This window comes from Bos grunniens, chromosome 20 (genome assembly GCF_055505025.1).
Source record: "Bos grunniens cultivar Pamir isolate PY7600 chromosome 20, Bosgru_T2T1.0, whole genome shotgun sequence".
Taxonomy (NCBI): domain Eukaryota; kingdom Metazoa; phylum Chordata; class Mammalia; order Artiodactyla; family Bovidae; genus Bos; species Bos grunniens.
This window is the reverse complement of record NC_141184.1, coordinates 4,250,387-4,262,251: the sequence shown is the minus strand read 5'-3', so window position 1 is coordinate 4,262,251 and position 11,865 is coordinate 4,250,387. Positions and strand designations below refer to the sequence as shown.

The 11,865-nt window shown below is 50.2% G+C and overlaps 1 protein-coding gene across 4 annotated transcripts in view; it reads right to left on the bottom strand.

The window, feature by feature from the left end:
- Positions 1-5,140: 5,140 nt before the first annotated feature.
- ICE1 (interactor of little elongation complex ELL subunit 1) overlaps positions 5,141-11,865 on the bottom strand; it is a 66,004-nt gene continuing 59,279 nt past the window's right edge. For 2 of the 4 annotated variants that reach the window (XM_086362469.1, XM_086362467.1), the window contains exons 18-19: positions 8,696-8,794; positions 5,494-6,417 (exon numbers count right to left, since the gene is read on the bottom strand). In XM_086362469.1, the coding sequence (XP_086218595.1) occupies positions 6,236-6,417; positions 8,696-8,794 (281 nt within the window). In that variant the 3' untranslated portion in view covers positions 5,494-6,235. Of the gene's footprint in view, positions 5,443-5,493; positions 6,418-8,695; positions 8,795-11,865 lie in introns of those variants that run through there. The other 2 variants (XM_086362468.1, XM_086362471.1) reach the window with 2 other exon arrangements.

Sequence of the window (11,865 nt, the reverse complement as noted above, 5' to 3'; positions counted from 1 at the left end):
TGTCCATCATCACACGTCCATTGAGTTGGTGATGCCATCCAACCATCTCATCCTCTGTCGTCCCCTTCTCCTCCTGCACTCAATCTTTCCCAGCATCAGGGTCTTTTCCAATGAGCCAGCTCTTTGCATGAGGTGGCCAAAGGATTGGAGCTTCCGCTTCAACATCCGTCTGATGCTCTTGAATACCATCTATTTTACAAGTTATCCTTTCCACACGTTTTCCCCACTTAACTCCTGGAGAAAAGGGTCCAGGCAGTAAAACCACCTCCTTTCAAGGCCGCAGATGTGGGCAGCCGTCTTCAGGAGAGCTCAACGCAGCCCAAGGAGCCCTCTGTGTCTGGGGCCCTGCGGTTCGTGGTGGGGGCCACAGCGCCCTCTAGTGGCACCACACTGCTCCTTCCCAGCCAGGAACAAAGCCCCTTTCAAGTTTCTACAGGAAATTTGTGAGATATGCTGTCTCATCCTATTTAAAAAACCCAAGTAGGCAATGTGACCAAGCATTCCTCGGCAGGGGGATTACAGCCTCAAGTGTCACCTCCAGGCTGATTCTGAGCTCTGAATGAAAAGCTGGGGCCTCCCTAGGAGTTCTGGGGACAAGTACAGTAAGAGTGCTGGCCACCTGTAGGCGGGGTGGGATGGAGAGGGAGGTGGGAGGGGGTTCAAGAGAGAGGAGACATATGTGTACCTATGGCTGATTCACGCTGATATATGGCAGAAACCATCACAGTATCGTAGAGTAACTGTAATTAAAAATAAAAAGTATTCTAGTTTCATTCTTTTACAAGTGGTTGACCAGATTTCCCAGCACCACTTGTTAAAGAGATTGTCTTTAATCCATTGTATATTCTTGCCTCCTTTGTCAAAGATAAGGTGTCCATAGGTGTGTGGATTTATCTCTGGGCTTTCTATTTTGTTCCATTGATCTTATTTCTGTCTTTGTGCCAGTACCATACTGTCTTGATAACTGTGGCTTTGTAGTAGAGCCTGAAGTCAGGTAGGTTGATTCCTCCAGTTCCATTCTTCTTTCTCAAGATCGCTTTGGCTATTCGAGGTTTTTTGCATTTCCATACAAATTGTGAAATTATTTGTTCTAGCTCTGTGAAGAATACTGTTGGTAGCTTGATAGGGATTGCATTGAATCTATAAATTGCTTTGGGTAGTATACTCATTTTCACTATATTGATTCTTCCAATCCATGAACATGGTATATTTCTCCATCTATTAGTGTCCTCTTTGATTTCTTTCACCAGTGTTTTATAGTTTTCTATATATAGGTCTTTAGTTTCTTTAGGTAGATATATTCCTAAGTATTTTATTCTTTCCGTTGCAATGGTGAATGGAATTGTTTCCTTAATTTCTCTTTCTGTTTTCTCATTATTAGTGTATAGGAATGCAAGGGATTTCTGTGTGTTGATTTTATATCCTGCAACTTTACTATAGTCATTGATTAGTTCTAGTAATTTTCTGGTGGAGTCTTTAGGGTTTTCTATGTAGAGGATCATGTCATCTGCAAATAGTGAGAGTTTTACTTCTTCTTTTCCAATTTGGATTCCTTTTATTTCTTTTTCTGCTCTGATTGCTGTGGCCAAAACTTCCAAAACTATGTTGAATAGTAATGGTGAAAGTGGGTGCCCTTGTCTTGTTCCTGACTTTAGAGGAAATGCTTTCAATTTTTCACCATTGAGGATAATGTTTGCTGTGGGTTTGTCATATATAGCTTTTATTATGTTGAGGTATGTTCCTTCTATTCCTGCTTTCTGGAGAGTTTTTATCATAAATGGGTGTTGAATTTTGTCAACTAGAACACTTTCTAACACCATACACAAAAATAAACTCAAAATGGATTAAAGATCTAAACATAAGACCAGAAACTATAAAACTCCTAGAGGAGAACATAGGCAAAACACTCTCTGACATACATCACAGCAGGATCCTCTATGACCCACCTCCCAGAATATCGGAAATAAAAGCAAAAATAAACAAATGGGACCTAATTAACCTTAAAAGCTTCTGCACATCAAAGGAAACTATCAGCAAGGTGAAAAGGCAGCCTTCAGAATGGGAGAAAATAATAGCAAATGAAGCAACTGACAAACAACTAATCTCAAAAATATACAAGCAACTCCTCCAGCTCAACTCCAGAAAAATAAATGACCCAATCAAAAAATGGGCCAAAGAACTAAATAGACATTTCTCCAAAGAAGACATACAGATGGCTAACAAACACATGAAAAGATGCTCAACATCACTCATTATCAGAGAAATGCAAATCCAGACCACTATGAGGTACCATTTCACACCAGTCAGAATGGCTGCGATCCAAAAGTCTACAAATAATAAATGTTGGAGAGGGTGTGGAGGAAAGGGAACCCTCTTACACTGTTGGTGGGAATGCAAACTAGTACAGCCACTATGGAGAACAGTGTGGAGATTCCTTAAAAAACTGGAAATAGAACTGCCTTATGATCCAGCAATCCCACTGCTGGGCATACACACTGAGGAAACCAGAAGGGAAAGAGACACGTGTACCCCAGTGTTCATCGCAGCACTGTTTATAATAGCCAGGACATGGAAGCAACTTAGATGTCCATCAGCAGATGAATGGATAAGAAAGCTGTGGTACATATACACAATGGAGTATTACTCAGCCATTAAAAAGAATACATTTGAGTCAGTTCTAATGAGGTGGATGAAACTGGAGCCTATTATACAGAGTGAAGTAAGCCAGAAGGAAAAACACCAATACAGTATACTAACGCATATATATGGAATTTAGAAAGATGATAACAATAACCCTGTGTACGAGACAGCAAAAGTGACGCTGATGTATGGAACAGTCTTATGGACTCTGTGGGAGAGGGAGAGGGTGGGAAGATTTGGGAGAATGGCATTGAAACATGTAAAATATCATGTATGAAACGAGATGCCAGTCCAGGTTCAATGCACGATACTGGATGCTTGGGGCTAGTGCACTGGGATGACCCAGAGCGATGGTATGGGGAAGGAGGAGGGAGGAGGGTTCAGGATGGGGAGCACATGTATACCTGTGATGGATTCATTTTGATATTTGCAAAACTAATACAATTATGTAAAGTTTAAAAAAAAAAAAAAAAAAAGTAAAAAACAAGACCGCTGGCCACACTGCTGCACATCCTCCTTGCCCCACCGCCTGCCCCTCGGGCTCCGGAGTCAAGTGTGTGGCTGCAGGCAGAGGGCTGGGTGCCTGCTTCCAAGGGGCGCCCAGCACCCCTGTGCCTCCCGGATGCCCTGATCTAGTCCGGCCCAGAGCCCCATCCCACTCCAGGTTCAAATGTTTACCTGCATTTTTGCCTGCATCCTTTTTTTTTAGTGATGAAACTCTACAACTGTGTTCTGCCCGGGAACCAGAAACGATCAGTTTACCAACAGTTTAAAACTGCTTCCCCCTCTGAGGGGGTCACAGTAGGATGGGCCTGCTCAGGCATGTATATTCTCAGGAATGATGCCAGCCTCCTGTGGGCAGAGGGGCAGCCCTGTCAGCACCACCTGCTCCCCACCAGCTGAGAGCACATGGGACTGCGGAGCTCAGAACACGACCTGAACCGTGGTAGTCCAGTCACTCAGCCATGTCCGACTCTTTGCACCCCATGGACTATACAGCCCACCAGGGTCCTCCATCCATGGGACTCTCCAGGCAAGGATACTGGAGTGGGTTGCCATTGCCTTCTCCAGGGGATCTTCTCAACCCAGGCATGGAACCTGAGTCTCCTGCATTGGTGGGAAGGTTCTTTACTGTGAAAGTAAAAGTCACTCAGTCCTGTCTGACTCTTTGCGACCCCATAGACTGTACAGTCTATGGAATTCTTCAGAATACTGAGGTGGATTGCCATGCCCTCCTCCAGGGGATCTTCCCAACCCAGGAATTGAACCCAGGTTTCCTGCATTGCAGGCGGGTTCTTTACCAGCTGAGCCACCAGGGAAGCCCAAGTATACTGGAGTGGGTAGCAGTTCCCTTCTCCAGGGGATCTTCCCAACCCAGGAATTGAACCCAGGTTTCCTGCATTGCAGGCGGATTCTTTACCAGCTGAACTACCAGGGAAGCCCTCTTTGCTGTGAGCCATATGACAAACCATGTGACGCCAGACAAGTTCAACCCCCACTGTGTCCCCAGATCTGCCCTCTCCTCCTTACCCCCTTTTACTCTGCAACCCTCCAGGCTCAGCACGCCCCTACAAGCAGCAGAAACCACCCACCCTGGCTGCTTCTCCGGGACCACGGACCTCACGGCATCCAGCAGCTCAGAGGCTGCTGCCTGCCCTCCTGCTCCCAACTCGGGCCAGGGCGCATGCACCAATGCGATTCTCAGCCAGCCCCTCCTGTCCCACCTGGTGCTTCCTCCTCCGCCCCCTCCCAGGCATCTTCAAATCACAGGAGACGCTGAGAGAGGGAAGTGACTTGTCCTAGGTGACCGCTCGCTTTAAACACCCTCTGAGCTCTGTCACCTTTCTGACCTCCGACCCAGCTTGTCCCAGCTCGACTCCTGCTGGTACAGGCTCCCGGCTGCCTCCACGTGGATGTCTGCATCCCAGCACACGCCCAGGGTTTGTGGCTCCTATCACCAACCTGGAACCCCCGTCTCCAACTCAAAACTGTGGGACCCCCGACTCCTTTCTGTCCTTTATCCAACTCAGCACTGTTTTCAGCCGCAAGATCCGTGTGACATCCGCCCCCTGCCCCTGCTGATGGTCTGTGCCCACCAGCGTCAGCCCCCTGCCCCGTCACACCTGCTCAAACCTCCCTCGGAGTGTGACTGAGCCCAGGGCTGCCCAGGTCCCAGGGAGGGGCGGGGCATCCTGCTGACACAGGGCAGGCCCTTCCGCTCTCAGAGCCAGCACACCTGTCCACCAGGACCATTCCAAGGTCCCTCCTCTCAGGGCTTAACTCACGAGTGACCTCCTCAGGGGGACCCTCCTGGGCCTGCTACCCTGCTCCAAGTCCCCGTGTCCCCCTCACTGCATGCAACCAAAGTTTGGGGTGACAGATCACAGAAGTCTTTGAAAACCTGGCCACTTTCTTTACCAGCTCCTCCCAGCCAGGCTCTGGCCCGGACCACGCGCTCCTGAGACAGAGGGAGAAAGAAGGAACACACAGACAAAAAGCATCCAAAGGGCAAGGCAGAGGTTTCTTTTTATAAATCTCCGTCTGTTATAATTCCTTTAAAAACAGGGGGAAGGAATAACAAAATAGTTGTCAGAGGTAATTTTTTAAGGGGAGCATCTCTAGCTAAACGAAGACATCCAACACTGAGCGCCAGGTAGCGCCGGCATGGGGTCTGCCATCCCCGAAAGCCTTGGAGGATGAGGCAGCGAGCACCCCCCGGCGTCCCTGCCCATGTCTGCAGAGGAGGCTCCCAGGCGGCGGCTCCCGTCTTTGGTCAGCACTGGGCACTCACTTCATCTTTGGCTGGAGTAGAAGGTGGGCAAGGGTCACTCTGTACTCACCAGGACTCATGTGCATGGCTTACTTTCACTTTTTATTATAAAAACACATACAAGAATTTTAAGAAATGATGACTAGCGGACAAATCAGGACCAGGGTGAATTATTAAACCCATTTTTCTCTGTACAAATACTAAAATTCCAAAAAGTGGAATATCATCAAATGTGAGACACATTGTCGGCTGTCCGTATATACAGGGCACACGCGGGGGCCTGCCTGCGCTGGGCTGGGTGCGGACCCTGGGAGCCTGGACTCTCTCTCCTCCCGGGGCTGAGCAGCGGGAGAGGCGCCCCAGGTCTCCACCCTGAGCAGCGGCGGCCCCTACCGGCGAGGACGCTGGCAGCGTCTTCAGCCTCCGCCTCAGCCGCGCTTCCTCCCAGTCAGTCGTTTGGGCACAAGGTCCAAAACTGGCTCAGGAACCAAATTAATGTTTTTATATTAAACTCATTACAAAAAGCCACTCAGTTTCAAAAAGCGACCAAAAAAAAAAAACCAAAAAAACCACGACACTTTCTGCAGCAAAAAAGGGCTAAGTTCAAGTTTCTGTTGTTTGACCAAGACACACAAACTCCAGTCCAAACGTCCGTGCTCACCACAGCTGGAAGGGAGACGTGCGCAGCTCGGGGCCAGCCCCGGTGTCTCGGCCTCGGCCCAGGGGGCGCAGCCCAGCCTCTCCCCGGGGCCCGGGGCGCATCCTGGAGGCCAGCTGCCCCGCGGCCCCGAAACATGTGAAGGCACTTGGGCGGGGCGCTGGCGCTCAGCCTCGCCCCTCCGCGCACAGTGCGCCCACCTCGTCCAGGGCGCCAAGTACCGCAGCGGGGACGCTGCGCGCCGTTTCCCTGCGCCAGGCCTCCAGGATCTTGGAGATCTCCGCTGGGTTGCTGGGGCTCAAGTCGCACAAGGCATACACGGCGGCCAGCTGGACCCCCCACGGGATATCTGAAAAGCATTTCCATATCAGTCATCACATGAGAAAAGCTCTGCTATTCACAATCTTAATGTTGTTAATCTAGTGAATCACTATTCATTTACTTTCTGCCAGCAATGAAAACTAATAATAACAAAAACAAAACCGACAATGAAAAAAAAGCTCATTTAAGTCCTCCTAGGAATGGAAGAAGCAAAACGGAGCCCAGTCTCGACAGGCCCCTGGTGATGCTGGCACCCCGGGAGGGCGTGCGGGGCAGGGGCACACAAGGAGTGCCCCTCCTCCGGACCGCAGCGAGCTCTCCAGGGGCAGCTCCAGAGGGACCACACTGGCACTTAAGGTTCGATAGAATGTGGATCCCAAAGCATCCGTCAAATAAACGACTCCATTATACCCACTGCGAGTACTGACACATGGACTTTGGAGAGGAAAAACATAATGAAATGAGAGCAAATGAGAAACTGGTTTTCAGTATGACCTTCTTTTTAGGTCGTAGTTTTTAGTTTTTAGTTTGATCTTCTTTAGTATGATCTTCAGGGGATCTTCCCGACCCAGGGATCAAACCTGGATCTCCTGCTTTGTCTGCATGCTCTTTACTGTCTGAGCCACCAGCCAAAGCCCAATATAGTACAGCAAACGCTCTTACACACTAGAGCACAGTGCACGATCACAGACACGGCATTTAACTGTAGGCTAGAGCTAGCTTAGATTATGGTATGTAAGAGTTCTCATTTAGCCTGCGTTTATTTAGGAGTTATTTAATTAAAGTTTAATTTAGTTCAATTTTAGTCGCTAAGTTGTTCCCGACTCCTGCGACCCCATGGACGGTAGTCTGCCTCTGTCCATGTGATTCTCCAGGCAAGGATACTGGAGTGGGTTGCCATTTCCTTTTCCAATTTTAGTTAAATTCACTTAAATTATTTAGTTTAAGAAATTTAGGAGTCATTTCTTTAAACTTATTAACTATACACTGTTAGTGATGCAGTGTGTTCAACAAGGCAAACAACAAGTGTTTACAAATAAACATCACAAAACCCACAGGTTCAGATGGTGATGCTGCAGATGCAGGTAGCGCTGCACCAGCTTAAGAGTCACTTTCCCGTTGAGAAGGGGACACAAGACTAAAACAAAAGGCCTAACAGAGGAGTCACACAGGGTGTGAAAGCCACTGTGATGAGCAGGAGTGCGTGCACGGCTGTGGCTCTGACCTCAGGCCTGGCTGTGAGCTGGCAGCACTATCCAGCTCGAGGTTTCTCCTGGGGCGTCAGCTTCCTGAGCATAATGCAGTCAGCGCCGCCTGGGAGGGCTGTCCAGGGACCCCGTGCTGCACTGGCGGCAGGCCCGAGTGAGTCCCCTCGAGCCTCCTTCTGCTAGGAAATGTCTGAGCTGGCGGCTCTGGGGACAGTCCCTCAGCCACTCTCCAGCAACTCTAAGATGACAACACCCCATCTAGATGGGAAGGGAACACGGTCCAGACGGGAGGGGAACATGGTCCAGATGGGAGGGGAGCACCATCTAGCGCAAAGGGAACACTCTCACGGGCATTATCTCAGCAGATCAAAGAGAAGTTCTCAGCAGCTCAACCTGCCAAGCCTCACCCTGAAAGAGGACAATCTAGAGGTTAAGCTCATCTGGGACACAGATTTCAGATGTCACTGTGCGCTCCTGATGGAATCCTGATGGAAGTGGCATCACCCCTTGATGGCACAGTATTCAAATAAAAACGAGAGGGACTCACTGCTTCAAAGGGTCACTTTTTGAGTTTTAAGCTCTTCCCAAATAAGACTATAAAATTACATGCTCTGCGGTATGCACATTAAAGGAATTAGGGAGCGTGAAGACTGGCTCAGAGGTTTCCAGTCTCCGAGCTATCCCGGGTGCTCTGGACGGACACCCAGGCCGCAGTGGAGCTGCTGCTTCACACGGGTGACCCCACTTATCATCAGGACACACCTTCAGCCGGGCACGTGGGGGCAGCGGGGGTCACGGGGCGGCATGAAGCCAGAGCCGACGGCTGCTGAGACAGAATGCCAGCACCAGGTCAGAAAGAGTCCCTTCCTCCTTAGGGGTTCACTGCCCAAGGGCATGAGCGGCGAACACGCAAACTGCAGGAAACCCACACAGGTTCTAATCCCGGTGCTGAGAGCACGGGCAGAGTCTGGCTTCGTCAAACTCATGCCCGAGCAGTGGGAGACGCGCAGAGCACGGCACATGGTTAAGAACACGAGAGAGACTGGATGAGAGGAATGCAAATGATCTGAAAGTAAGCGTGATAGACAGAAGCTGTACCTTCATCCTGGGCATGCTGGATAAACATACCAATCACCGTACTAATGTTCTTCACCGCAGACGGGAACCCTTCCTTCAAACCCAACTGACCTAAACGACCTAGAGGGGAAAAAAAAAAACGGTAAACAACCTTCGGTTAAATGCTAACTTTTCATAAGAATTTAAAACTTATGTTTTCTTTTGTTCAACATTATGTGCACTGAGCTTCAGGATCTGAAACCGGGTGGTTGCTGCTGCTGTTGGTTTAGTCGCTTAGTCGTGTCTGACTCTTTTGAGACCCCATGGACTGTAGCCCGCCAGGTTCCTCTGTCCATGGGCTTCTTGAGGCAAGAACACTGGAGTGGGCTGCCATTCCCTTCTCCAGGGGGTCTTCCTAACCCAGGGATGGAACCCGGGTCTCCTGCATTGCAGGTGGGGTCTTTACCGCCGAGCCACCAGAAAGCCCAGTGTCAAAGAAGTACACCCACAGTTACTCCAACAGGCTATTAAAGTACTCCTCTCATCAACTACAGATCTGTACGAGACCGGATTTTTTCCAAATATCTCCACCAAAATAACGTACAGCCACAAGAGAACGCAAAGCAGCTATGGGAAACCAGACAGTGAAGAGGCTCTCGACAAGATACGGTTCCATTCTATTTTTGTTTGGAAACAGCTGTTTTTCATTAAAAATGCCATTTACAACTACTAGTATCATTTTATTAATTTCCAATGAATAGCCAGAATTTTTTTAAAGTCTGAGCATGAGTTCTAATTTCAACTACAGTCACTGACACACAAAACCTGGGCTGACAACAGCTCTTTGGGGGTCTCACCAGGACAATGCTCCTCGCTGGGCCGCGACTCAACTGGGGGCACCAGCCTGCTCCAGAGCGGGACACCTCCCTCCCCCAGGGCCAGGCTGCATGGCCTGACCCCTTGCACGGGAGGGGGTTCTGGTGCACGGGAGGGGGTTCTGGTGCACGGGAGGGGGTTCTTGGGCGAGCCCTGGATGTCGCTGGGCCCAGGGCCCCTTCCCGCGCTCTTGTGGCTATGTTACCTTGCGCGGGCACCACTGTGCCCACCTGCTTTCTCAGTACTACAGACAGCCCGCAGGCTTGTACGTGAACCAGTCTACTTGCCCCTCTGTGTTAGACACGGAGAAACTGAGGCACGGGGTACCACAGGAGCTCTGTCACTCTGTATCCCCTGTAGGGGCTCACAGTGCTGGTCACATGCACCCTGAGCACTGCGACAGACACAGTCCTCCAGGAAATTCCTTCTACCAGGGACTCCCCGGATAAGGCCTAACCCGGGGTGAAACTGTAAACATCTGGATCATGTCTCAGGCAGTCTTTCACTGAGGCTGAAAAGTAACGGACTTCAGAGATGAGAAAGGTCAAGGCACCGTCACTCTTAAATACCTCCTTGCATGAGGTCAAAGTGCTAAGCGCCCGTCCCCAGCCCTGTCCTCTGAGGCCATCTATGAGGAGTGTTCAGTGCACGACTCACAGCAGAGAAAGGGGTAGGGTGCATGCCTCCACAGCTGTGGGACCATGTGGCTGTGTCCCCAGGAAACACATTGGCTTCCCTGGTGGCTCAGTGGTAAAGAATCCGCCTGCCAATGCAAGAAATGTGGGTTCAATCCCTGGGTTGGGAAAACTCCCTGAAGAAAAGAATGGCAACCCGCTCCAGTGTTCCTGCCTGGAGAATCCCATGGACAGAGGAGCCTTGTGGGCTACCGTCTATGGGGTCGCAAAGAGTTGACCACGACTGAGCAACTACACCATCACCACCAGATAACACCTGACTGCATTATATTGGATCCTTTTCTTTTAATTAAAGATGCTTAATGAATTGGGTTTTAGAAGCTATCTATCAGAGTAAATCAGAGATACAGTAAGAGGAACTCATGAGTCTGAGGTATATGGTTTAGGACTTAACACTTGCACATATGATGACCTGACAAAGACGATGGACAAATCTACTAAGAGATAGGAAGAAAAGTACCCCCACGGAAGGAATGTGGGTGAGTCCAAGGCAACTAGGCCACAATGAAATTCAAGTAAGAAACATGGAGGTGATCTCAGATCAAAGACAACATTTTCCACACTCAGGGAGGCCTGAGGAGAGCTGACGGTCACAGGGAATGTGGCCTAGTCTAAAGGGCAGGGCTCAGAGCTGGAGAGTCACCCAGAGCTCTCTGTCACGGTTTTATACGCAGGTATGGTAAGGAAAGGATGCATTCGTTAAGACAGTTCCACAGAAAAGCTGAACGACGTGGCAAGACCCTGGACAGAAATCAAGCGGGACTGCCTACTGCAGGAAACGTGCAACCCTGGCAGGAGGAACAGGGCCGTCTGAGCTCGGGGCTCCGCTGACCCCAGCCAGGCCGTTTAAGAGTCAGAACACTCTGGGGGCAGCAAGTGGTATAACGTGGCTCTATACGCCCCTGTGTCCAGCGGAGGCCGACTTCCGGCCTTGCTCCACTCCCTTTCGACTCAGGACCTCAGACGCGCTCACCTCTCCCCACACCCCAGCTCTGCCAGGCTCTCTGGTCCTCCAGAGCCCTGGGCTCCACTGGCATTCAGGCAGGTTAATAACCAGGCATGCCCACGGCGTGTGCTCACGGTGGTGTTTACACCCCAACCCTGCACCGATGGCTCTGGATCGTCCTGCTTTATTTCCCAAGGAGCAGAAAACCCACTGGGATTTACACATTTAGAGTTAAGAATACAGACGATTCCTGTTTCATGAACGCCTGCTGTGTGACTTCATTTATTATTATGAAGTCATACTAACCAACTTAATTATTCGGTAAATTCTTTAGTAAATGTCAGCTTCAGAAACTGTTAAGATGCTTCTCCAATGCTTTCTTCTCAAGAAACGGCTCAAACTCCACCTGAGATGAGTGCACGGGAAGGACAGCACCTGTCCCGCCCTCAAGCTCTCGCAGGATTCCGCCCCGTCCCCAGACTGGGCCTCACCGGTGCCCAGCCCCAGCCCCCAAGCTAAGGAAGCCCCCAGCACCCGCTGTGCACGGGGGTCAGGAGAGCCTTCAGTGCCAACAGACACCGAGCGAAGCTCACTGAGGTCCTCCTGGAACGGCCCGGCGGCCCCCTGCCCTCTGCACACCAGCCTTTCAGGCACGTGAGCTCTACCTGCGCTGGTCCTCCTGAGACACGCAGCGT